This window comes from Salmo salar, chromosome ssa08 (genome assembly GCF_905237065.1).
Source record: "Salmo salar chromosome ssa08, Ssal_v3.1, whole genome shotgun sequence".
Taxonomy (NCBI): domain Eukaryota; kingdom Metazoa; phylum Chordata; class Actinopteri; order Salmoniformes; family Salmonidae; genus Salmo; species Salmo salar.
Window position 1 is genome coordinate 4,996,578 of NC_059449.1, and position 26,901 is coordinate 5,023,478.

General features: G+C 46.0%; 1 protein-coding gene across 14 annotated transcripts; it reads right to left on the minus strand.

Annotated features, from left to right (window-relative positions):
• Nucleotide 1: 1 nt before the first annotated feature.
• Nucleotides 2–17,469, minus strand: LOC106609944 (oxysterol-binding protein 1). Of its 14 annotated transcripts, none has more exons than XM_014208996.2 (20): nt 17,204–17,469; nt 15,923–16,101; nt 13,551–13,759; nt 11,726–11,894; nt 11,296–11,407; nt 10,816–11,014; nt 10,539–10,653; nt 10,283–10,340; nt 9,989–10,159; nt 9,256–9,501; nt 5,199–5,319; nt 4,982–5,085; nt 4,503–4,783; nt 4,059–4,318; nt 3,567–3,608; nt 3,332–3,379; nt 2,664–2,696; nt 2,541–2,573; nt 2,378–2,416; nt 2–1,916 (listed from the first exon to the last, which is right to left on the minus strand). In XM_014208996.2, exons 2-20 carry the CDS (start codon nt 16,057–16,059, stop codon nt 1,774–1,776), a joined length of 2,520 nt encoding a protein of 839 aa, XP_014064471.1. In that variant the 5' UTR covers nt 16,060–16,101; nt 17,204–17,469; the 3' UTR covers nt 2–1,773. The 14 variants fall into 14 exon arrangements, with proteins under 14 accessions (XP_014064471.1, XP_014064472.1, XP_014064476.1 ...); XM_014208997.2 differs by having other exon boundaries at nt 17,274–17,456; XM_014209001.2 differs by lacking the exon at nt 17,204–17,469 and adding an exon at nt 16,944–17,196 and having other exon boundaries at nt 10,283–10,337.
• Nucleotides 17,470–26,901: the final 9,432 nt, after the last annotated feature.

Sequence of the window (26,901 nt, forward strand, 5' to 3'; positions counted from 1 at the left end):
GTGCACTTCTCCAGTCACGCTTTATTACAATCGCGATGCTGTTACACTCAGAGCACCACAGTGCACTGACCACGATCCATAAGAGAATGAATGGGCATAAAAACAGGAAAGTATGAATAGAGAAACAGGACGGAATTAATAAAGACAGTGAAAGACAGACAGACCGTAAACAATATGGCAGTATGACTAATTTACCTCTTAAGATGGGTCCAGTATAAACTCGGGTACAACGCACAAATGGTTTTTTGATACTGATATTTTTGTGAAGCAAGTTTGTGTTTGTACTTTTTTTTTTTACCATTATGGTCTTCACAGCAGTGTAACTTATGTGCAAACAAACTGTTGGATCACAACTGTTCAGTCATATGTTGTACAGGGATTGGGACAACACGGTAGTGATCAAACAAATTGACTTAACGGACAATCCAGTTTTAGGAGGGAAAAAAAGTGAGTTCTCTGACCTTAAACACAATCAATATTATTAATAGCACTAATTACTTCATTTGATATCTACAAATATGAGCAAACTTCTGTTTAGTTTTTCCTCAAACATTAAGTACACTTGAAAGTAAGATGTATTTTTGGAAAGCAAGCTCACATTCTGTACTAGCGCTGCACACACACTTTAGTTCATGTAGATTACGAGTAATCTCTTGACGTGACCTCACACAAACTGAATCCCTATTAATTTATAGTGCACTACTTCTGAATAGGGGGGGTCAAAAGAAGTGCACTATATAGGGAATACATATCCACCCAGTAAATTACTAGGCCACTATTCCAATATGTTACGATCAAGTCTGCTTCACACACTAACCCTAATAAAGAAAACTATACGGCTACGCTAGATTGTTTTGCTGTTGGAAGAGGCGGAAGTTATCTTTGGGATGTAGGGCGTAGTAGGAACTGTTTAAATAGTATTTTATGGCGATACATCCTTCATTTAGATAATTACGCTGCTTTGAGATGGATAACAGGCTCCAAGCCCAAACTATCCATGTGCCAAGCAGCAGAGGAGCTAATGTGAGGACACACTCACACCTCTTAACAGCATTTGTGAAGCTTTGAAAATCTGGCAGCCTCAAAGCAGACATAAGCACCAACCCATTGCTATTATAACCCCCCTCTTCACATACTGTTCATGTCCATATGCGTTTAGTCCATATCCTTTGGAAGAGGAGCAAGGTAGAGTTAGTGTTCGATAGTGTTAAATCGCTAGAATCTGTCAAACAGACCACCTTGCCCCCAGTCTTTTCCAGACTAACATAGCAAGAGATGAAGTGTGAGAGAAAGAGAGCGGCAAAGGAAGAGACGGAGAGAAAGACAAAGGCCTTGCCAGTGGATCTAAAGGGAGATATCTAATTGTAGTGAAGATGACGCGTCGGGTGTGACGTTTTCCCTAGCTACAGATCTAGGATCAGCTTCGGCTCCCACAATGGTGGGAAATACAGTGGTGGGAAATGCAAGACAGACCCCAGATCAGCATCTAGGAGAAACTTGACCCTACCCAGAAGAAAGCAGGTCTGTCCCCCTGTCCGGTTGCACTGTGCTGCAGGGTCTCACTGCCCCTGTGCACACCATCCCCACAGAGAGTGATAGGGGAGAGGTAGGGGGCATTACAACCCAAAATCTATCCTGAAAGGGGGAGGGTTGGGGTTAAACAGGGTCAATACCCAGGTTGCCCCTTCTTCAATTGGGGAAAAAAGGGCGGCTTGTGGCCTTCCATATTCCAAATGCCTGGGTTAGTACAATTCGCTGATGGGGGGGGGAAAATCAATATATATCGGGGCACATGTCCCAGCTGCCGTGGTCCTTCGCCTCCCAGTAGCCCCCCTTGTAGACGTGCATGGACTCTCCCGTGACGGCGTCCTCGGTCCGCTCGAACCACATCGACTCATAGTTGTCCTGGTGGACGCCTGACGGAAATAACAAGAGAAAAAGAAAGCCATTTAATCTATTGAAAGAACCATATATGTTGAGGACCTGCCATGGAAGCTTTGGGAAAGGCACTTCTGCATCAAGACCATATAAAAGAAGGATGAGGTCAGGTGTTTCTCGGTCACCGCTTGAGCAATGATTATGACAGTATTGGCTCATCCCTCTTTGGTATGATCCTGGAGAAGCAGAACATTAGAACAATAGGATGACAAGGACAACATTGCAGCAGTATGGTGGTGTCTAGCTACAATAGTTAACAGAGTTATTTCTAGTGCTACAAGATGACACACGAACACCGTAAGACTTTGGGAACTAGTATTTCTCAACCAAGTTATACTGCAACTACTAGAGCTTCTAAGAGGAAGGAGACAAACTACAGACAAATAACAGAAAGAGGCAGAAGGAGAGTGAGAGAAAGAACAGCACTGGTGTTACTTGCTTTTGACAGCAGCTCCATAATGACCTTCCATGTCATCCACTGGGAGGGGGGGAGGGGGGGCAAATGGAAAGATATGAGGGATGGATGATGTGGAAAATGTATCTAAAAAGGTGCGAGAATTAAATCATGGTGTTTGTGTGTGTCCCGAACAATGAATACTTGCTTTGATACTCTGAGAGGGGCGGACCATGTGGGGCTGCAAAAGGGAAGACTGCCAGATGAGTATTGTGAGTGTGCGGATAGAAAGACAGTGATATAGAGAGGAAAAGAGTAGAGGGCTACTTGCTTGGAGTGTGAGGTGGAGAATCGTCGGGGTCCGCTGAAGGGGGAGAGAGGAACATGAAAAATTGAAAGAAAGAAATTAAATTATGAACAGAAGAGGAGGGGGTGGGGGGAGGGTATGAACCTACAACCTAACCAAATAAATCAAATTAATATATGATGATGCTTACTGGTGTGATGTGAAATTTAAGCTAGCCTATTTTAACTACGCTACTGAGCTGTTTGCTACCACAGGACATTGCTGCGTATCAATTTAAAACACTCCTCTTGAGTATTAGAATTCAAATGTGAATTTCACAACACAATAATAAGTCATTTCTAGGCATAGCCTGGAAATCTGGGTCGTATTCACTAGACACCTTAGGTAGAAAGACATCCCGAAACAGCGAGGGACTACCTGAACTTGTCAAATAAGAAACTTGTTTTGTTGCAAAACGTTTTGCTACAGTGTGCACTAATGAACACGACCCTGGTATTGATTGACTAGCATATTTGCGTCACAAAAAAAGCTAGCTAACTACCTTTGTATACACACACACACTAAAACGGAAAGTGATAGAAGGATCAAGTGTCAGAAGGAGAGGGAATAAGATCTAAAGGGTGGAGAGAGCGAAGGAGTGTGCTACAAGGACACAGATGGACGGAGGAAAGGGGGGAGTTTGTGGTACTTGCTTTCGTCCGAAGCCTGGCTCGCTTCCGTACCAATCTCCACTGCATCGGCTGAACACAGCACAAACCAAGGATGGATGAATAAAGAAAGCGGGATATGATGAGATGATGGATCAGAGGAATTACATACACCTACCTACCTTGTGAAAAGTGGAACAGATTGTGTGTGTGTGAGAGAGAGAGAGAGAGTGAGAGTACAGGTAGAGTGAGACAATAGGGGGAAGAGAGGAGTACTTGCTTTTCAAAGGCGAGTCAGTGATGAAAGAGTCCTCAATGACAGCTTGGGGGACAGAGAGACAGACAACGTGTGAAAGACAGACAGATATATACAAGAGGAGAAAGGGACAGACAGGTAGACTATGAACACAGACAGCTCTGGGACGACACACTCACTTTGTCTTTCCTCCGACCTACCTCCATCTCCTTTTCCTCTCTCTAACTACAATAGAAGCCAAAAGAGACCAGACTTCTCATTCAAGTTAAATGGGGAGTACTTGCTTACTGACAAGCACAAGAAATGGATCTTGCTCCCATCTTGGGCATGTCCCAATAATATCCTCAAGTGTGCACTTGTTTACTACTTCAAACATTGGATTGGTGAGACATGGGTTCGTCATTTCCTTTCAAATAAGTACAGGAAAGTCAACAAGTGAACACTTTGGGAGGAAGGAGATAAACTGGGATGTAGCCCTTCTTGCACCTCCTCCCCTCGCCCCTCCCTCTTTCTCACCGTCCTCTGCTACTTCCACCCCTTCTGCCCCCTCCTCAGGCAGGTTGGCTGCACGCTGGGCCTCTCGCTCCCTCTCGCGGCGGACGCTCCTCTGCTTCTCCTCCAGCCGTTGCTTCTCGGCATTGGCCTCGTCCCACCGGCCCGCCTCCATCAGCTGCTGGTCGGGCCGTCGCCGGCTGTCGGTGGGCGCCACGCCCTCCTCGGGCTCGTTGAGCGTCAGCGCCAGTGACGAGAAGTAGTACATGGTCTCTGCTCCCTCACTGCAGATGGGAGGAAGTGAGAGGATGGGAATTAAAGAAGGGACACATGAAAGAGACAGACCAAACAACAGAGGTGAGATGATTGAAAAAGCTGTGTTCTTTGACACACCAAATGTCTTTTTCGTTCGCTGCACCTTTTCAGCCAAAAAAAAAAAAAAAGTGCCCTCATCCACACTCTACTCACGGTAGTGGGTTCTTCTTCCAGAGCTCCTTGGCTTTGAGCGTCTGGTAGACGGTCTTCTGTTTGCCCTCGGTGCCGTTCTCGCCCTTATTACTCTGCATCACCCTGGAGAACTCCATCTTCTCATCCCACGTCCCTGACAGCACATAGTGGGCCTTACCCTCCTTGTCTGTCACCACACCAGTCACCTTCCTGGCCACGTCTCTGGAGAAGTAGCTGTACGGGGCGAACTTCAGATGGCAGCGGTCGCCGGTCCGGTGGTTCACCACGTCTATCTCGCCCGACTAAGAAAAACAGAAAGAGAGAGAATGGAATTCTTTGTGTGTGTGTGTAGATCAACATAATAAATCTTGAATGTTTTTTGGAATTGGTCTAAAATCTCCTAACACCCACAGTAGGTTCTGCATGTGTCTATTCCAAAGATTGTGGCATGATAATGTCACTTTAACAAATATAGCCATCGTGTGTGATGTTTTTCTTACCTGGTCGATCCACAATTTGCCCACAATAATGTTGTGTACTGTTGTAGTGACTTTCTTCCACGAGTAGTGATTGTTGCTCTTCTCAAACATACATTGGATAGAGCCTGTGGAAGACGATTACACCACAGTAAACATGTCAAATGCCAACTAAACAAACAAAGAATGAGCGCGATGAAAACGTTGGCTGGCAGCTATCAGTCCTCACACACTGCCTTACCCAGAGGCATGATGGAAAGGTATTTTCCCCTGAACTTGCTGGCGAGGGAGATCTCCTGTCGGAGGGTCCAGCCCCTCTCTGAGATGGCATGATGAGCCGCCGCAGGCGGGTGGTGACTCACCTGGATGAAGGAGGATTGGGAAGGGCGATATTACGAGTCACTAAGCACAGTGTTTTCCAACTCCGGTCCTGGGGACCCACAGGGTACCATTTTTATTTTTAACTGCACTAAAAACACCCGATTCGACTAATTAATGGCTTGATGATTAGCCGATTACTTGAGTCAGATGTGGTTGTGCTGGGCTAAAAACAACATATGTAAAAATGTATGTAAATTGTAAGTGTGTGAATAAAGAGAGCCGTTGTTTCCCACAGCTGACAAGGATGTTTTCCTCCCAGGGAATTGAGTACCACAGTATGAGTCATAAAACCCGGAAATCAGTTCCAATTGTTTTTTTGAACATTCATTTTTCCATTGGGATTTTAGAACTAATTCATAAGGTTTGTGTAGGCTTACCATGGCGTGACGTTTTGATAACTGCAAAATCTCTCGGACAAGGTAACTTTATCAATAATTTGCATAGCAAGTTTTTTTTTTGTCAAATGAGGCAAATACATTGATAAAACTCACAGCTATCAAAACACAGTTCATTCGATTTTTTTGTAAAATACACAATGTGAAAAATGAATGGCGGAAAAACTATTGGAACCATTTCCGTGGTTTTATGGGTATTATGTGGCGTACTATTGGAACGTGCTACAGCAGAAGGGAACGTTTCAGCACCACAGGTGATGGACAGCGCTGGAACTCTTGACAGTTCTCTGATTAACTGGCTGTTTCTAGAGGTACCACTACCCATCGATGCCCCCTCTGTGTTAATTCTCGCAAGGCTGCCGGCCCAGACGGCATCCCCAGCCGCGTCCTCAGAGCATGCGCAGACCAGCTGGCTGGTGTGTTTATGGACACATTCAATCAATCAATCCTTATCCCAGTCTGCTGTTCCCACATGCTTCAAGAGGGCCACCATTGTTCCTGTTCCCAAGAAAGCGAAGGTAACTGAGCTAAATCACAAATGGCACCGTAGCACTCACTTCCGTCATCATGAAGTGCTTTGAGAGACTAGTCAAGGACCATATCACCGCCACCCTACCTGACACCCTAGACCCACTCCAATTTGCTTACCACCCCAATAGGTCCACAGACGACGCAATCACACTGCCCTAACCCATCTGGACAAGAGGAATACCTATGTAAGAATGCTGTTCGTCGACTACAGCTCAGCATTTAACACCATAGTACCCTCCAAACTCGTCATTAAGCTCGAGACCCTGGGTCTCGACCCCGCCCTGTGCAACTGGGTCCTGGACTTCCTGACGGGCCGCCCCCAGGTGGTGAGGGTAGGTAACAACATCTCCACCCCGCTGATCCTCAACACTGGGGCCCAACAGGGATGCGTTCTCAGCCATCTCCTGAACTCCCTGTTCACCCATGACTGCGTGGCCATGCACGCCTCCAACTCAATCATCAAGTTTGCAGATGACACTACAGCAGTAGGCTTGATTACCAACAACGACGAGACGGCCTACAGGGAGGAGGTGAGGGCCCTCGGAGTGTGGTGTCAGGAAAATAACCTCACACTCAATGTCAACAAAACAAAGGAGATTATCGTGGACTTCAGGAAACAGCAGAGGGAGCAGCCCCTATCCACATCGATGGGACAGTAGTGGAGAAGGTGGAAAGTTTTAAGTTCCTCGGCGTACACATCACGGACAAACTGAAATGGTCCACCCACACAGACAGCGTGGTGAAGAAGGCGCATCAGCGCCTCTTCAACCTCAAGAGGCTGAAGAAATTCGGCTTGTCACCAAAAACCCTCAAACTTTTACAGATGCACAATCGAGAGCATCCTGTCGAGCTGTATCACCGCCTGGTACGGCAACTGCTCCGCCCACAACCGTAAGGCTCTCCAGAGGGTAGTGAGGTCTGCACAACGCATCACCGGGGGCAAACTACCTGCCCTCCAGGACATCTACACCACCCGATGTCACAGGAAGGCCAAAAATATCATTAAGGACAACAACCACCCAAGCCACTGCCTGTTCACCCCGCTATCATCCAGAAGGCGAGGTCAGTACAGGTGCATCAAAGCGGGGACCGAGAGACTGAAAAACAGCTTCTATCTCAAGGCCATCAGACTGTTAAACAGCCATCACTAACATTGAGTGGCTGCTGCCAACATACTGACTCATCTCTAGCCACTTTAATAATGAAAAATGTATGTAATAAATGTATCACTAGCCACTTTAAACAATGCCACTTTATATAATGTTTACATACCCTACATTACTCATCTCATATGTATATACTGTACTCTATACCATCTACTGCATCTTGCCTACATAAAAAATTATGAAATAACACATATGGAAACATGTAGTAAGCAAAACAGTTAAATCAAAATATATTTTATATTTGAGATTCTTTAAAGTAGCCACCCTTTACCTTGATAGCTTTGCACACTTGGCATTTTCTCAACCAGCTTCATGAGGTAGTCACCTGGAATGCATTACAATTAACAGGTGTGCCTTGTTGAAAAGTTAATTTGTGGAATTTCTTTCCTTAATGCGTTTGAGCCAATCAGTTGTGACAAGGTAGGAGGGTATACAGAATATAGCCCTATTTGGTAAAAGACCAAGTCCATATTATGGCAAGAACAGCTCAAATAAGCAAAGAGAAACAACATCATTACTTTAAGACATGAAGGCCAGTCAATCTGGAAAATTTCAAGAACTTTGAAAATAAATTCAAGTGCAGTCGCAAAAACCATCAAGCGCTATGATGAAACTGGCTCTCATGAGGACCACCACAGGTAAGGGAGACCCAGAATTACCTCTGCTGCAGAGGATAAGTTCATTAAAATGACCAGCCACAGAAATTGCAGCCCAAATAAATGCTTCAGAGTTCAAGTAACAGACACATCAACAGTTCAGAGAAGACTGTGTGGATCAGGCCTTCATGGTTGAATTGCTGCAAACAGGAAAATGACCCAACACACCTCCAGGCTGTGTAAGGGTTATTTTACCAAGAAGGAGAGTGATGGAGTGCTGCATCAGATGACCTGGCCTCCACAATCACCCAACCTCAACCCAATTGAGATGGTTTGGGATGAGTTGGACCACAGAGTGAAGGAAAAGCAGCCAACAAATGCTCAGCATGTGGGAACTCCTTCAAGACTGTTGGAAAAGCATTCCCGGTGAAGCTGGTTGAGAAAATACCAAGAGTGTGCAAAGCTGTCATCAAGGCAAAGGGTGGATACTTTGATGAATCTCAAATATACTTTGATTTGTTTAACACTTTTTCGTTTACTACATGATTCCATGTGTTATTTCATAGTGTTCATTTCTTTACTATTATTCTACAATGTAGAAAATAGTAAAAAAAAAGAAAAAGCCTTGAATGAGTAGGTGTCCAAACCTTTGTCTGGTACTGTATGTTTAAGTAATATATCTAATTAAGTAGTTGTCACTTGTTAGTTTATAAGTACTTATCTTCTTACCTTTGACCTGTTTAACTGCCAGTATCGAATGTCTGCCAGTGTTGAATGTTATGGTTAATGTTTGACGCCAGACTGGATTCGAGGACAGTGATAATGTATCTGTGACACTGTAGCAGCTGATGCTGTGACTTCCTGCAAGCCTCTCGGGCTGGTGTTAACAGAACATTTTATGCTGTGAGATTAATACTTAAGGGCCTTCTCTGCTTTTGTTCTGGAGGGGTCTCCTAGTTGCAATAAACCGGATTGATACGATCAAATTGTTGTGATGTCAATTTGTGGTTTATTGAATGTGTATTGTTTTAAAAACATATAGCCACTGTGAATGCAAAGCTTCTTCTCTAATACTTTCTCTCTGCCCCCCTCCCTCTTAGCCATTTGAACCTGTAGCCCTCACTCCCCCTTCTGTTTTTCCAATTCCTCTCTTTCCCAACCAGTCATTCCCCCCCCTCCCTCTCTTTCCTACCAGTCTTTCCCCTGTCCCCCCCCCTCCCTTTTTTTACCTGTTCACACAGTGAGCGGTAGCCGCTCTCCCTCAGCCGGTCCAGTTCGTAGGTCTCCCCCAGTAGGGGGTTGAAGGGTTTCCCTGTGCGGTGGACCGTAGTAGAGTAGGATGATACGGTGAAGGCAGCCACGTAGCACAGCTGCTCCAGAGAGCTCTGGCATTTAGCTGCCTTGTCTAGGAGCTCGTAGTACTCCAAGTCCTCGGATAGACGCTGGAGCATGGAAATTGGCTCGTTGAAGTTCACCTGAGATAAGGGGAGAAAAGAGGGAGAGAAAGGAAACTTAGAATGGAACGAGTTAGGGAAAAATACAGGTAACTGCCAAAATAAAGGAAACACTGACATGAAGTGTCAATGCGCCTTAGCATTGATTCTGCAAGTCTCTGGAACTCTATTGGAGGGATGCAACACCATCATTCCATGAAACATTCCAGCATTCGGTGTTTTGTTGATGGAAAACACTGTCTCACACATACTTTAAACCCCCTATGCTCCTTAACCGCTTAATAAACTCAGGAACCATGCTGTGTGGAAGCGCCTGCTTTCAATATACTTTGTATCCCTAATTTACTCAAGTAGTGCATTTCCATTATTTTGGCAGTTACCTGTCAATGCATTTCATTCCAGAAAGATGTTCTCTCACGATTGCCCTCGTTCAATACAATGCACAGAGCTGAAAGCAACGGTTAGGGTGTGCTGCAATAGTCTATAGTCACACACAAGTGTTTCTTACAGGCATGGGGATCTTGGAGAGCTCCTTGCCGATGCAGTTCTTCATGATGCTCCAGAGGTTCAGAGAATAGTTGGGCTTGTCTGGGATTTTGGTCCGCCTCTTCCTCACTGGCTCAACCTCCAGGGACTGCGGCGACTCCGGATTGGACCCCAACGACTGCTCGTCACAAAGCTGTGGGCGGCCCAAAAAAAGAGGGCAGAACACAAACACATGTTTGTTTTTTTTATTACTTGCTTTACGGTACATAGGATGTCCCTTGAAATAAAAAATGTCAAAACACAGCGACAAACTCACTGATTGGTCATCAATTCCAGTCTCAGTGCTGAGACCACTGACGTTACTTCCTGATCTTCTGGGTGGAGGAGAAAGAAACAGAGATATATAGAGAGAAAGAAATGCATTTTACCAATTACAATTTGCCTTCTAAAAGCTCAGTTTAAATAGCTCATAAAATGCCATGCCATTTGTATTGATAAAAAGAGGTTTGAGTGAGGGAAAGAAAGAGAGCGAGAAACAGAGAGTAAAAAGAAAGAGGTAGAGGCGTGCTGACCTATGATACTTGGGGTCGGCCGGTACAGTGATGAACCCCGCCGGGTCCTCCATAGCATCAAAGAACTCATTCTCGTCATCCTCGTCGCTCGCGTCACCCTTTGCTGAGCCCGAACCTGAGAGAGGGAGAAAACAAAATATTATGAATGAGAGCAGGTTGTAGATTCAGTGGTTGACTTAACTAGCAGGCTAACAGCCAGTTTGGAGTTAAGGGGTTAAAGTTCAGGGGTCAAAGAGTTAATGTAACAGATCATTCGAGGTCAGAGGTGATGCCTTACTCTTGCTGTCCAAGGTGGGGTTGCTCTGGGAGAGGGGCAGTACGGTGGCCCCTCTAAAGGCCCTCTCCAGGTGGTTGTGCTGCTTGGCTAGCTGCTCCAATGTTTCCTCCAGCCTTATCCTCTGGTCCCGCTCTGAATGCAAGGCTTTCTGCCACCGTTTACTGTGGGCCTGGGCCAGGGACAGGAAGTCTCTGCACGCCTGGGGGGAGAAACATTAGGGAAAGGTTAGAGGAACATTTTATAAAAACACCAAAAACAGTACTGCACGCCCGGGGGAGAACGTTAGGGAAACGCTTTTAGAACATTCATACTATACCACAAAGCCTTCTAAATGTTTGTGTAACAGTCAAGATAGATGGCTCGTACGGTGGGCTTCAGCTAGAATGAGGTCTTTACTAAATTATTGCACCTTGACTGTATTCTATGTACAACGCTTTGTAAACCAGTGTCGCACACGACAAAACAAATAACAACACGTACGTTGATCATGGCGTTGGAGGTGATGCGGAACAACGTGGCTCTCTCCGTCACCTGCCGGATCTTGCCATCCGTGTCGCCTCCCAGCCGCACCCCCTCCAGTTCTGACAGGGACCTAGGACAGAGGCACAGCTAAGGAGAGTCAACCAGTCCCTTCAACCCATCCCTTTTGTATGTAATTTGTTTATTCACTCAGACTACTTTGCAACCAAAACAAATATCTGGTCCATAACAAAATCTAAGCCCTTTGTTGGCCAACCAGTTACTATGTGCTTATAAGGATAGAACAGAACAAAAGCTTTTTGCATCCATTGATGTGTTCTATGGATGTGGGCAAAGTTATCTTGTTCTATTACTATCGGTGTCTATACATGGGGATTCAACCAGTTGTTTATTGTAAGGTTTGTGTGAGAGTGATGGGTTGACCTCTGACCTTTGGAGGGCAGAGCCGTGCTTGGCGATGAGGTCGTTGCAGGTGCTCAGGTCTTCCACCTTGCTGCCCAGAGTGCGTAGTGTGGACTGTACCTCTGAGTTAGAGTTACGTGCCCCTCCTCCCTGTCCCGAGGTAGGGGGTGACGTGGGACACTCATCACCAGAGTCGTCTGGAGAACAAGAGAAAGGAAAGGGTTTAACACACACACACACACACACACACACACACACACACAATAATATACAGTACCAGTCAAAAGTTTGGACACCTACTCATTCCAGGGGTGCTTTCTTTTTCTACATTGTAGAATAATAGTTACGACATCAAAACTATGAAATAACACATATGGAACCATGTTGTAACCAAAAAAGTGTTAAACAAATACAAATATTTAGATTCTTCAAAGTAGCCACCCATTGACTTGATGACAGCTATGCACACTCATACATTCGCTCAACCAGCTTCAACTGGAATTATTTTCCAACAGTCTTGAAGGACTTATTGTTGGGTCATTGTCCTGTTGAAAAACAAATGATAGTCACACTAAGCGCAAATCAGATGGGATGGCGTATCGCTGCAGAATGCTGTGGTAGCCATGCTGGTTAAGTGTGCCTTGAATTCTAAATAAACCCCAGACAGTGTCATGAGCAAAGCCCCCCCACACCTCCTCCATGCTTCATGGTGGGAACCCCATATGCGGAGATCTGTTCACCTACTCCTCGTCTCACAAAGACACTGAGGTTGGAATCAAAAATCTGGACTCATCAGACCAAAGGACAGATTTCCACCGCTCTGATGTCCATTGCTCGTGTTTCTTGGCCCAAGCAAGTCTCTTCTTATTATTGGTGTCCTTTAATAGTGGTTTCTTTGCAGCAATTTGACCACGAAGGCCTGATTTACACAGTCTCCTCTGAACAGTTGATGTTGAGATCTGTCTGTTACATGAACTCTGTGAAGCATTTATTTGGGCTGCAATTTCTGAGGCTGGTATCTCTAATGAACTTATCCTCTGCAGCAGAGGTAACTCTAGGTCTTCCTTTCCTGTGACGGTCCTCATGAGAGCCAGTTCCATCATATTGCTTGATGGTTATTGCGACTGCACTGAAATTTTCCAGATTGACTGACCTTCATGTCTTAAAGTAATGATGAACTGTCGTTTCTCTTTGCTTATTTGAGCTGTTCTTGCCATAATATGGACTTGGTCTTTTACCAAATAGGGCTATCTTCTGTATACCACCCCTACCTTATCGCAACACAACTGATTGGCTCAAATGCATTAAGGAAAGAAATTCCACAAATTAACTTTTAAACAAGGCACACCTGTTAATTTAAATGCATTACAGGTGACTACCTCATGAAGCTGGTTTAGAGAATACCAAGAGTGTGCAAAGCTGTCATCAAGGCAAGGGTGGCTTCTTTGAAGAATCTCAAATATTTTTGGTTACTACATGATTCCATGTTATCTACAATGTAGAAAATAGTAAAAATAAAGAAAAACCCTGGAATGAGTAGGTGTCCAAACATTTGACTGGTACAGTACATGAAGAAAAATAAATACATTATGTCAGAATAATAGCCCCACCCCCTCACTCTAACTAGGGGTTATACAGTAAACTGTAATTTTTTAGAAGAAAACAACATGTTCTCTCTCCATAACCACCTCTTTCTCAAAGAAACATGAACAAACACATACAGTATACAGTCCACTCAGACACCCCCCCTCAACCCTCCTTCCCTTACCCTCTGACTGGACCCATCATAGACTGTTCTACCCAGACAAATCCCTTCCTCTCCCTCCTCCTTTTTCCTCTTCTCCCCCCCTCACCAGACTCGGCCTGATTGCGGACAGCCTTGGCCTTGGCCAGTTCCAGGGCGGTGATCCAGCGCTGCCGTTCCACCTCAGAGCTGGCCTTCAGGTGGTAGGTTTGCGCTCCGCCGTTGGAGATGACAAAGTTGCACGAGTCCTCCACCGCGATGTTGGCTGTTGCCAGGTTGATGGTGCCCCGGCACGTGTGGCCCATCTCTGCCTGGGTTCTGGGGAGAAACAGAGCGAGAGAGAGGGGTGGGTTTAACTAGGGTCAACTCCCGAACCAGCTCCAACTCCCGAACCAGCTCCAACTCCTGCTTGTACGGCTGGTCCAAAAACAACTCCTAGCCCCCTAACCTGATCCTCTTCAGTGTTTGCTCATCTGAAGGAACCATACAGGAAGCAATACGGCAGAAGCTTCTCTAAGCCTACTGGAAGCCAAGATGAAGACATTACTTTAATTACGCCTACCTGGTTTCTGTTGTTCTGCAAACACCAAAAACAGGGAAAGAGGTTAGGGAATATGTTCAGACTGAGGAAGCTTTAGGATAGTTGGAGCAAAATTGAGTAACCTAATTTTGGACAACAATGCTCTCTGTTCCACATTGTTTTATTTTACATTCCATTAAGTAAAGGTCTCTGATTACAACCAGTTTAACCAGGAACCATTATGGATTACACCAGCAAAGAGGGGGGACCCAATACTCAGATTACAGGGAAGCGTGGCAATAGAAACCAGCTGACTTATGGTCCAGTCTGGACTATTGGCTATTGTTGCCTAACTAATTTGTTCATATGGAATCTACCCAATACAGCTATGCTATCTCGGGGACAATCTAGCCTAGTGTTGGAAAAACATTTCATATTGCAACGTTTCTGGTTTGGCAATTTTGCATGATTGCAAAAACCTTTGAGCAAATGTCTTGCTAAATGCACTCTTGGCAAGTTATTTGAGAGAAAACAACAAGACTCAGAGAGAGGAACATGAAAAGTGTATGAATTGTTGGATGTGCTTATCACCGGATTCTAAATTGTTAGGCAAACAGTGCTGTTCACACAACACACACAGCAAGCTTGGAGTGGGAGGTGAATGGTACACAGCAACGCGTCTCCAAAACTGAAACACGACTCATATTACACAGCCCAATGAAGACATGATGACTCCCCCCACAGGGCCGAAAACAGGCCAAGCATTCAGACACACGTCTTTGTTGCAAGCAAAACGAAGATGAGTCATGCAATATTGTGACACCATTAAATGGCAGAGTTAAACAGGGACTCCACGATGACCTCTAGCTTCAATTTCTTTATGATACTGTGCGCCATAGTCAAAACTCATGATAGGCATATAAAGGAACAAGTTGTATTCACCTTATAGTGCAGGGGAAATGTCAACACAAAGCAAATCACAGCTATAATGTAACCGTTTATACATTGACAGTGGGAAAATGACTGTAGCCATATCCCTGGATAACAATGACATTCTTCTAGATTTTTCCAATAACGCGTGATTGCGGCCTGCAATTCAGGACGTTCCTGCATGGGGGCATTACGGCATCTGCAGGAACGCCCCCACCTCGAGCACGACATCTTCACGCTTGTGTGACACTTTTGTTATTTTGGATTTCCCTTGATTGTCTAGGCGATTCAAATGTGGGTCAAAAGGGGAAATAAAACTATTATCAGAGTTATTCAGGGGCCAAGGACACTGTCTAACGGTATCCTAGGACCTAGCTACCGGTGTTGCCCCCGCCTGCTGTGTACCAGAGTCCTCCTAGCTAACAAGCTAGCTAACACAGTGTCATTCACTCCCACTGGCACAAACACCTGCCCTTGCCGTTGTTAACAGAACTGCTGGAAAGCAGTGCCCAACAGGTGGGGTGCAGTACACTGTCTACTGGTGTGCTAGCTTGCTACTTATCCCGCCTGCTGTGTACCGGAGTCCAAGCTAGCTAACTAACTAGATAGAAGACAGCGTCCTTCACTCCCACTTGTCGAACACCTGCCCTCGCCGTCGTTAACAGAACTGCGGGAAAACAGTGCCATACAGGCAGAGGCGAAGGACACCGTCTACCTTTGTCCTAGCTAGCTATCGACGTTGTCGCCCCCCGCTTCTTCTTCTGTGGGGTTTATCGGCAGTTGGCATCCAATGTTATGGTGCATTACCGCCACCTACTGTACTGGAGCACCCTGCCTGTGTACTGGAGTCCTAGCTTAAAAATGGACCAATAGAAGTATAAAGAGGGGTTCCCGCAGATGCAGGAATGCCCACAAGCAGGAATGGCCCTGAATTGCAGGCAGCAAAGATTTCTGGTAACTGTTAGTGTTATCTGTTACAGAGGATGCAAAGAGATACTATGTCATGCCACCCCATCTCGCCCCATTCTTACCTGTAGTAGGATAGTAAACCGTTGCTCAAGACAAACCATCGTCGCTGGTAGCCCTTGATGTAATTCGTCCATTTGAATAGCCATCCTTTGTATGTGTCTCCAGCCGCAGTCGGGGTGAGTGCCTTGGGCTCCGACATTACGACAGTCTAAGCCTCCACAGTAGGCTAGTAGATTGGAGCCTAGGGTGATGAAAAACAGTAAGACAACCTGGAAATGGCATGGGAAAAACTACAGACTATTTACTAGCTAACTAATCCATACATACTTGGGACACATACTAGAAGACCACGTGTGCTGTCAGTGTCAAGTCTGAACAGTTTCGACAGTCACTACAAATCAGCATAACCCAAAGGCCGGAAGATGACGATAGAGTAATTTCGATATCGCCATCTACCGGCCTTTGGGCGACAGTCAGCAGTCAACACCCGATGTCCCATCAGTGACACTAGCCTACCTTTGGTTAACAGTATCATATTGCGTAAATTGATACAGGAAGTCATATCAGCAACTTAGCTAGCTAAGCTGGATAAGTTGTTGGAGACCAACTGCTGCTAGTGATGTTAACAAGACTTAGCTTCCTAGCTAGCCTGAAAACGTCGTGCTAGATAGGCTAAACAGGTAGCATTAGCTAAACTAGCTACAGTAGTTAACGTTAACGGCATAGCCAGTCTTGTCGAGAGCAAGACGATAAGAGCAATAACGTTTCCATCCAAACTTTGGCATGAAGCTAGAGAGATAGTAGTTACTACTACACAATTTGCAATGACTATACACATTTAGCACTGTCAGTGCAAAATCAACAATAAGTCGCTAGCGGCCTAACAACACAGCACAGCCTGGCGCTAAAGTGCAGCATCACACACCGCACTCACGACAATGACAGGCGGATCCACCTCGGCGCTAACGACCGTCGACCGAGAGTCGATGCCTTGAGCAGCTAATCAACTCAAGTTTTGCAATAAAAATACACTTTATTATGCTCGTATAGTTAGTTCATTAATGAGCCATACAATCAACCAACCTTTATCAATATGTCGAGGAAAAACTGACGCAATTTCCTTGGGCTACTATACCTTGACAACTTCAACATCCGACTATCAGACTGGGACATGTACTTTTACTTAAAAAAATGAAAGTAACATGACAAACGTAGCTATCAAGCCACAACCTTCCCAATCAAAGTTCTTCGCCTTAGAATTAAATGTCAGGAACACAATTGATTTCACCGTTTTTTTGTTAACATTTTTTTATTTTTTACAAATCTTTCCACCTAACGTTTACCTTGTATCAATGGGCGGGGTGTGCACATTGTAGACCATTTCATTGGGCCCTAAATTAAATATCCACCCACCTGGGGAACCGATCCATGCAAAACGAACTAGTCCACTCACTGGTACCACCTGTGTGCGGCCAGAGACGTGAAACAAAGTACTCTCGCTTCAAAACGTGAACACAAAAATAAGAGTCATCGTCAGAAACCTTATGATTTATTTTTTTTTTTAAGGAAATCATGTAAAATTTCTCAACTCTGGTGGAACCTTCAAATACAGTCATTGGGTGGAACACTGGGTGGGGCGTACAGGGGTGAATTCATTACGGAAACCAAACGGAAGCAAACAGAGCAAAACTAGAGTTTCCATTGGACAAATTCGGGTAGGTCCCGTCCCGTTTCGTTCCTTTTGCTTCCACTTAAGAAGCCTTTTGCAACATAATCGGCATAATGAATACACCCCTGGTGTTTTCTGGCTCTTCGGGGGTAGCAGTTTCCCTTAACCATAGATCTAGGATCAGATTACCATAACCCCAATTCCATATATTTTATTGGTGATGAAAAACATCTCACCCTGTATCTTGACCTGTCTCCTGTCCCACTAGTCTGTGCCATGGGTCCACAGTCTGTTAGCAGTGTCAGCTTCAGTTGACCCGTAGTGTCCTGTTCTAGTCCGAGGCACTACTGTATGTCTCATGCCCAGTTAGGTTCCAAGTCTCAGATTGTGGCCTTAGTAGCAGCTGCTATGAGTCCCCTGCCTTGTAAGGCCCTAGGCCTCCCACCCTGCTAGGATCTCAGCCACCTGACCAGGGGCACCCACCATTTCCTGACCCGGTGGGCCTGCTGTCTTCAGCTATGGGGGGGCCGTCTGCCACCTGCCCTGGATGCCCCTCACACCGGGGAAGCCATCCAACCTCACCTCAGGGGCGCAGCTTTCCTCATGCTCTGGATACCTTACAGGCCTTCTTCAGAGCAAAGGTCCCCTGAATCTGGGAGCCAGCTCCAGCTGGTAAGGTACTGTGTCAGTTGGTTTCTGCTGGAGCCATGCCAACTCTTGCACTAGGAGCCAATCCTCCCAGTTCGAGCATTTTAGAGAGAGAGAGAGAGAGCGCGAGAGAGAGAGCGAGAGAGCGAGACCAGGGTCGAAACAGCAGGTCTGGGACAAGGTAGCACGTCCAGTGAAAACAGGACACTGCTTACAAGCTGCCACTAGTTTTATGTCCAGAAGCACCTTGACTGGTCCCTTTGTTGCTATGCCTACATAGCCTGCACCTTTGATTACAGCCTGCACCTTTGATTATAGCCCTTTCATTGTTCAGATATCCATGGAAGGGCAGAGATGCCGAACAGCAAAGGGCGATTCCACACCAGCGGAAGCAGAAAATATTTAGGGTCTCTCAGATTGTTCTGGCAATTCTCACATATAAACTTCATGGTTGTTCCCTGTGGCTCAGTTGGTAGAGCATGGTGTTTGCAACGCCAGCATGGTGTGTGCAACGCCAGGGTTGTGGGTTTGATTCCCACGGGGGGCCAGTACAAAAAAGAAATGAAAATGAAATGTATGTATTCACTACTGTAAGTCGCTCTGGATAAGAGCATCTGCTAAATTACTAAAATGTAAAAATGTCATTGGGAGGAAGGATGTTTGACATGCTTTATACATTTCTATCACAAACAATTATTTTGAAAATCATGATGAAAGTGGCCATTTTAGGCAATTTGTAGACCAATACGTCTCCTGTAAGACCTTGTGAATCGTACATGAAAAAGACAATATCTTGGTGCCATTATACTCCTAGTGTGCTCTAACATACAGTTGAAGTCGGAAGTTTATATACACTTAGGTTGGAGTCATTAAAACTCGTTTTTCAACAGCTCCACAAATTTCTTGTGAACAAACTATAGTTTTGGCAAGTCGGTTAGGACATCTACTTTGTGCATGACACAAGTAATTTTTCCAACAATTGTTTACAGACAGATTATTTCACTTATAATTCACTGTATCACAATTCCAGTGGGTCAGAAAAAGACCCTCAGTCAGGAAGTTAAAGCTTGGTCGCAAATGGGTCTTCCAAATGGACAATGACCCCAAGCATACTTCCAAGTTGTGGAAAGGTATTGGAGTGGCCATCACAAAGACCTGACCTCAATCCTATACAACATTTGTGGGCAGAACTGAAAAAGCATGTGCGAGCAAGGAGGCCCACAATCCTGGCTCAGTTACACCAGCTCTGTCAGGAGGAATGGGCCAGAATTCACCCAACTTATTGTGGGGAGCTTGTGGAAGGCTACCTGAAACGTTTGACCCAAGTTAAACAATTTAAAGGCAATGCTACTGTGGGAGCAAATCTCATGACTATGATTACATTTCCATTATTAGCAGCATCTAGGCTGTCCAGTTTGGAGAGCTAAGACAGAATGGCTATATAAGGAACGGACATATAGGACCAGTATAGGATCAGGGCCTGTTACCATTATAACCTATACAGCTGTCAGATGTGGGCGCTAACAAGCAAGAACTGAGATGAAAAGATAATGGTGAAGGTCAAGGGAAGCTATTTTCATATAGAGGGAGGGGACTCTATACGTTAAACAAAGACAGAAGACTATAAAGACAGGATTCTGTGATTTGAGAATTTAGTCTTTTCATGGAGGGGCTTGGCTCGGTTATGGATGTAATGGAGTCCTTCCATGGAAGGGCTCGGCTTTCCTACTCTGTATTAAAGTCTATATTGAATTCACAAGTTCCGGTAAAAGTGTTATATTTCTGTGTCAATATTCCACGACACTACCAAATACTAATTGAGTGTATGTAAACTTCCGACCCACTGGGAATGTGATGAAAGAAATAACCTGAAATAAATCACTACTATTATTCTGACATTTCACATTCTTAAAATAAAGTGGTGATCCTAACTGACCTAAGACAGGGAATTTTTACTAGCATTAAATGTCAGGAATTGTGAAAAACTGAGTTTAAATGTATTTGGCTAAGGTGTATGTAAACTTTCGACTTCAACTGTATGGAGTATGTATAGATTCTGAAATACACATGTTCACATTCATTTATTTTACATTGAAATAATTAATGTGATTCTCAAAACTACCCATTTTGATTTTGTTCATTTTAAGACATTGTTTGGAACAATGTATTGTAGAGTATATCACATTTACAGAATGGGCTCTCTGCTAATTCTGAAGGTATGTTACATTTTATGAGCACCATCAACACAATGAATGGTAAATGGACGGTTAATAGGTTTAATGTTTTAAAATTGTATAATGTATAATGACACCAAGATAGTCTGTGCTATGTACGATTCACAGATCATAAGCTCTTACAGGAGGCATGTACAGTATGCTGTAGGTCTAAAAAGGGCCTAAAATGCCCAGTTTCATCATGATTTTCAGAAACGTTTTTGAAGCTTCTTTGTGAGAATGGACAACACAATCTGATACCCTAAATATTTTCCACTCCCTCTGGTGTGGAATCGCCCCAAAGGGATGAGGGTGAAGTCCACCTTTAGTTAGTGTGCGTTTGTCGTTTTGAGAAGAGGAGAACGCAAACCATTTTCTCAAGGACCAGAAATGTGTGTCCTCTTCCTCTAGGACAAGAAGAAATTCAAGTTTTGCTGTATCCACATTTTAACTCTATTTTTTGACAAGCAAATTCACTCTCGCATTCTCTCTCTCTTTTCCTCTTTTTCTTCCCTCCTTTCTAGGGTTAATAATAACTATGGAGACACTAAACTAAATGGGATATCGCCAGGCGTCTGGCTTTGGTAGACCCTGGCCCAGACAAGCCTTCATCTCCTTCACTTGTTCTCCCACAACACTGAACAAAACTATAAAACGCAACATGTAAAGTGTTGGTCTCATGTTTTCTTGAGCTGAAATAAAAGATAACAGAAATGTTCCAATATGCACAAAAAGCTTATATCCCTGTTACATCCCTGTTTGTGAGCATTTCTCCTTTGCCAAGATAATCCATCCACCTGACAGGTGTGACATATCTAGAAGCTGATTAAACAGCATGACCTTGTGCTGGGGACAATAAAAGGCCACTCTAAAATGTGCAGTTTTTTCACACAACACAGTGCCACAGATGTCTCAAGATTTGTGGGTGCGTGCAATTGGCATGCTGACTGCAGGAATGTCCACAAGAGCTGTTGCCAGAGAATTGTATGTTCATTTCTCGACCATAAGCTCCCTCCAATGTCGTTTTAGAGAACTTGGCAGTATGTCCAACCGGCCTCACAATCGAAGACCACGTGTATGGCGTCGTGGTATCGAGTGGTTTACATGGTGGCGGTGGGGTTATGGTATGGGCAGGCATAAGCTACGGACAACGAACACAATTGCATTTTATCTATGGAAATTTGAATGCACAGAGATACCGTGACGAGATCCTGAGGCCCATTGTCGTGCCATTCACCCGCTGCCATCACCTCATGTTTCAGCATGATAATGTACGGCACGATATCGCAAAGATCTGTACACAATTCCTGGAAGCTGAAAATATCCCAGGGCCTGCATACTCACCAGACATTTCACCCATTGAGCGTTTCCAATTCCCACCAATATACAGCAACTTCACACAGCAATTGAAGAAGGGTGGGACAACATTCCACAAGCCACAATCAACAGCCTGATCAACTCTATGCGAAGGAGATGTGTCGCTCTGCATGAGACAAATGTTTGTCACACCAGATGCTGACTGGTTTTCTGATCAACGCCCCTACCTTATTTTTAAGGTATCTGTGACCAACAGATGCATATCTGTATTACCAGTCATGTGAAATCCATAGATTAGGGTCTCATTTATTTAAATTGACTGATATCCTTATATGAACTGTAACTCAGTGAAATCTTTGAAATGGTTGCATGTTGCGTTTCTAGACAGCGCGAAACCTCACGAGGAAGGTGTTTTGCTTCCACCGCTTCTTTGACAACATAGAGGACGGTGATGGCCAATGTTACCAACTGCTCCTAGACCAGGGTTTACCGTACTAAGAGGTGGGCAATCTGAATGAACCAGAAGTCTGAGAACCTGCCGGTTTATGTCAACAATAACCACACAAGACACAATGACGACAGCAACATAGACCAAAGGTTACGTATGTAACCACGGTTATGTGAGCTATATGGATCACTCCACCATATTGGTGTCACTCCGAAGCGGAGGGATACATCCGAGGTGAGGATTTAGAGATATACTCCCGAGTACACCTGTATCACGGCTGGGGTCTGCCCCTATGTATACACCCCATGGCCACGACACACATTCTCTACATCATTTTTGGAGGTGCCTCTAGCACCGTAGAGGATTGGAGTGATCCATATAGCTCACATAACCGTGATTACATACGTAACCTTCGTTATGTTTCACTATATTGGATTACTCCAATATATTGGTATACCCGTACCAGATTTAGTCGGTGCTAGAGGGACATGGCCAGCCAGCGGCGAAGTCCCAGTGCAGGACCGAGACGCAGGGGCAGTCAATGTGGAAGGGGGTTCCCGGCACAGTCCCCCGGGAAGGGGAGGCGACGCCCAGGACCAACCGCAGAGGAAGGGGCCACATTTACCCGATAGTACCTAGCAAAGGTGCAAAAGGAAGCCCAGCTGGCCGCAGCACAGATATCAGCGAGGGGCACTCCTCTCAGTAGAACCCAAGACGCAGCCATACCTTGTGTTGAATGTGCCACCACAGATCCCAGCACTGGCCTGACAGCCAGGCGGTATGCTGTCATAATCGTGTCCACGATCAGGTGAGAGAGCCTCTGCTTTGATAACCCAGCCCCCAGGACTCTCTCACCATAGCAGACAAAGAGCTGGTCTGTTGTCCTCACTGACCATGTCCGCTCCACATAGGCAGCCAGTGCCCGCACAGGGCATAGCATGCCGGAGGGAGGCCCAGATCGTAAGCAAAAAGGATAAAAGGGATGTTCACATGCCTGTTTGACAGAACCTTCGGGAGGAATGAAAGGTTGGGGCGGAGAGATGTACTCAATCCGGTAGCACTCAGAGCTTATCGAAAGAGCATTGAGCTCACCCACCCTCTTCATGGAAGTAATCGCTACCAAAAAAAGCCACCTTCATAGAGAGGTGTTTCAGGGAAGCAGACTCCAATGATTCGAAAGACCACATCCAAATTCCAGCTCGCCATTGAGCGTGTCCTAGCTGGCCGCAGGCGACAAACCACCTTCATAAACCTGGAGACCAAGGGATGGCGCCCTACTGGCCTGTCCATCCACTCCACATGGTAGGCAGATATAGCGGCCAAATACCCTCTCAGTGTAGAGGCTGCAGAGCCCTCATCCAAGTGAGAATGCAGGTATTGGAGGACTTACTGCACCTCGCATGACTCGGCCACAACCGCAATACCAGTGCACCAAGAGCAGAAAAAACGCCAGCGCAACTGGTATGCCATTGTTATAGCCGGTGCCCTTGCGCTCTGCATAGTGTACTTTACGCCCTACTGTAGTCCTAACATGGACCATTGGTGCCGTTCAGCAGCCAAGCCCACAGACTGAGGCGGTGCGGTCTCGGATACCACAGAGTTCCGGCCTGAGACAGCAGGTCGGGTCTCAGGGGCAGTTGCCAAGGTGTCCTAGACAACAGGGACAGGAGAAGGCTGAACCAGGTTCGTCAGGGACAATATGGGGCCAGCTCAGCAGACAATGCTCCGCCATCCTGGTCCTGTCCAACACAGCCTGGATCAGGGGAAAAGGGGGGAATGCGTAAAGCTCCAGCCCTGGCCAATCTTGAGCCAGAGTATCCAAGCCCAGAGGCCCTGGTGGCTCCGACATGGAGTACCACAGGGGGCAGTGTGCATTGTCCAGAGAGGCAAACAGGTCCACCTGCGCCCTCCCGAACTTGTCCCACAGGTGCTGCATCACCTGGGGATGTAGGCTCCAGTCCCAAGGTGGCGGGCCCTCCCTCGAGAGAATATCTGCTACCACATTCAGGATGCAAGGTACGTGCGCTGCGCGTAGAGACGCTAAACGTCCCTGAGCACAGAGAAGGAGCTCCCGTGCAATAAGATGGAGTAAACCTCAGTCCACCCTGATGGTTGATGTAAGCCACCACTGTGGTGTTGTCCGTTCTTACCAGGACATGTCTTCCCTTCAGATGTGGAAAGAAAGACCGCAGGGCCAGCAGTACAGCTCTGAGCTCTAGTGTATTGATGTGCCTGCCGCTCCAAGGGGGTAGCCAACAGCTGCTGGCCGACCTGCCCTTGGTCACACCCCCCAGTTGATCTGGGAGGCATCTGTGCTGACCAGCTCCTGGCAGCACATCCTCAGCATCTCCACCCCACCTGAGAGAAAGGAGCGACAGTGCCACCTCAACAACGCTGAGGCACTGTGCGGTCACCCGCAGCTGGCGGTGAAGGTGGCACATCTGGTGCAGCCGGTGGGAGTCAACCACCGTTGAAGAGGCCGGAGATGGGGCAGGCCCAGGGGAATCAGCAACGAGACCGCCGTCAGCAAGCCCAACAGGCATTGGAATGTCAGGGCGGATACCACCCGCCCCTGCCAAAATTGGTCGAGGCAAGATAAGATCGCTTGAACCCTTCTGGTGGGCAGACGTGCTCTCATGAGTACTGAGTCCAGTTACAAGCCAATGAAGGCCACCCTCTGGGTGGGCGTCAGACAACTCTTCTTGTCGTTTACAGTAATGCCCATCCCATCGATGTGGGTCAGGAGCAGGTCTCTGTCTGACAGGACCTGGGTGATGGTCAGGGCACAAATCAGCCAGGTAATTGAGGATCAACAATCCTCGGGACGTGAGAGGTGCCAGGACAGCGTCCATGCACTTTGTGAAAGTGCGGGGTGCCAAGGAGAGGCCAAAGGGAAGAACCGTGAATTCGTAAGTAGTCCCTTCGAAAGTGAATCGGATGTACTGCCAATGAGCTAGGTGAATCGGAAAATGGAAGTGCGCATCCCTCAGGTCCAGCGTCACAAACCACTGGTCCCAGGACATGGCCTGCAACACACAGACTGGGGACAGCATGTGGACCCTCAGTACCTTCAAGTACCCATTGAGGTTAGGAAGGTCCAGAATCAGTTAAAACCCTCCATCTCTTTTTGGGACCACAAAATAAGTGGGGTAGAACCCACCTAGCTGTTCTGATGTCTCGATCCTGCGGATGGCACCCTTGTTCAGGAGTGAAGAGATCTCCAGCCACCTGGTTTTCTTCAGGGGATTGGCCACCGTGGTGACACGAAGGCCCTCGAAGGATGGGGGCCGGCACCGGAATTTGAGTCGGTACCCCTCGAGCATTGTGGACAACACCCATGGGGACTCCACACCCTCCTCCTTCTTTGCCCTTTGAGACAGGTCCTGCCGGGGCCCGTCTCTCCTCTGGAGCCACGAGCGCCTGGGTCCCCCAGGCACATCCCTATGGCGTGACAGTTGACAGGTTGTTGTTCCACCGCACGTTGTTCCCCTCCCCGTTGTCATCCCTCAGCACGAGGCGATGGGGCAGGAGAGGGATCCCACCGTCGTTTGGGAGCAGATGGGTGGCGACGGTCCGCCTGCCTTGGACCCGGGGCCTGAGGAGGCCGTATGAACCGTCTCAGGGTCTCCCGGTCAGTACTAACCTTATCAGTCTGCACCAGAATGTCATCAACCCTTGGGCCAAACGTCAGCCCTGGGGTGATGGGGAGAGTGGTAAATGTGCTCTGGAGAGCAGCTGGCAGACAGGATTGGGCCAGCCAGTGATGACACCCAGGGGCGGAAATCCCGGGGGGGACGGGGGGGGACACGACCCCCCCATCCTGGGAAAAATATGATTTGTCCCCCCCAATATATCACTGAAACATAACTATGTAATTTAAATAATATTAATAATACGCAATGAAAGAAATTGTGCTGATTATAGACACTTAATAGCGCGTTTTTAAGTTTCAAAAGATTGCAACCCCCCCACCCTTTGCCTCACAATGGTTTGATCCACTGCCAGTTCCTTAGCTTGCTACATAACTGACGTGAGGTTAATCCAGTCAATCGCGCACACACACTAGCTGAATATGCAGAGCTAGCACGGAAATATTAACTATTAAGCTAGCTAGTACCTATTCCATTTATGTGGCGTCGTCAAAGATGGAATCAGCATGCAGATGATGTAAGTTAGTGCTTCAAAGTCCCTGTGATAAGGTTAGCGATAAACTGAAATCCAAACTGAACAGAACTACACTCTCTTCTACCATTGTCTTAAATATATTTAATGGTCTCGTTGCAAAAGCTAAATTGTCGCAAGTGAACTTTTATTTATTTATTTTATTTCACCTTTATTTAACCCGGGTAGCAAAGATTATAGCAAACACCACTGAAACTTAATTGGTGCTCGCTAGCTTTGCAAATTCAGCTATTGTTGGAAGCCAGCCAATATGAAACAAACTATTAAAATTACAAAAGGTTGCAGCATATGTTGTGTAAATGGTGAACTCATACAGCTGCCAACTCTTGTCATTTTAATCCGTTTCACATTTGCTAGCTATCTTTTAGATCGAAGCCCAAATAGAATGATTGAAAATGATAGAAGCCCATCTCCTACTGTAAATAACCTACACACTGTGTGTGTAGCCAGCCAGCCAGCCAGGTAGAAAAATGGCAGAAAAATAAAAGACGGACATCAGAGTATTTTTTTCAATACACCAAAACGCATAGTAAGAACCTTAGTAGCCTAATATCTCAAAGACTA

Coding starts and splice junctions, on each gene's coding strand:
- LOC106609944 (XM_014208996.2), bottom strand. CDS start 16,059: ATGTCGGAGCCCAAGGCACTCACCCCGACTGCGGCTGGAGACACATAC. Junction 10,341..10,538: donor GCCGACCCCAAGTATCATAG/GTCAGCACGCCT, acceptor TCCTCCACCCAG/AAGATCAGGAAGTAACGTCA. Junction 5,320..9,255: donor ACCGCTCACTGTGTGAACAG/GTAAAAAAAGGG, acceptor TCCTTCATCCAG/GTGAGTCACCACCCGCCTGC.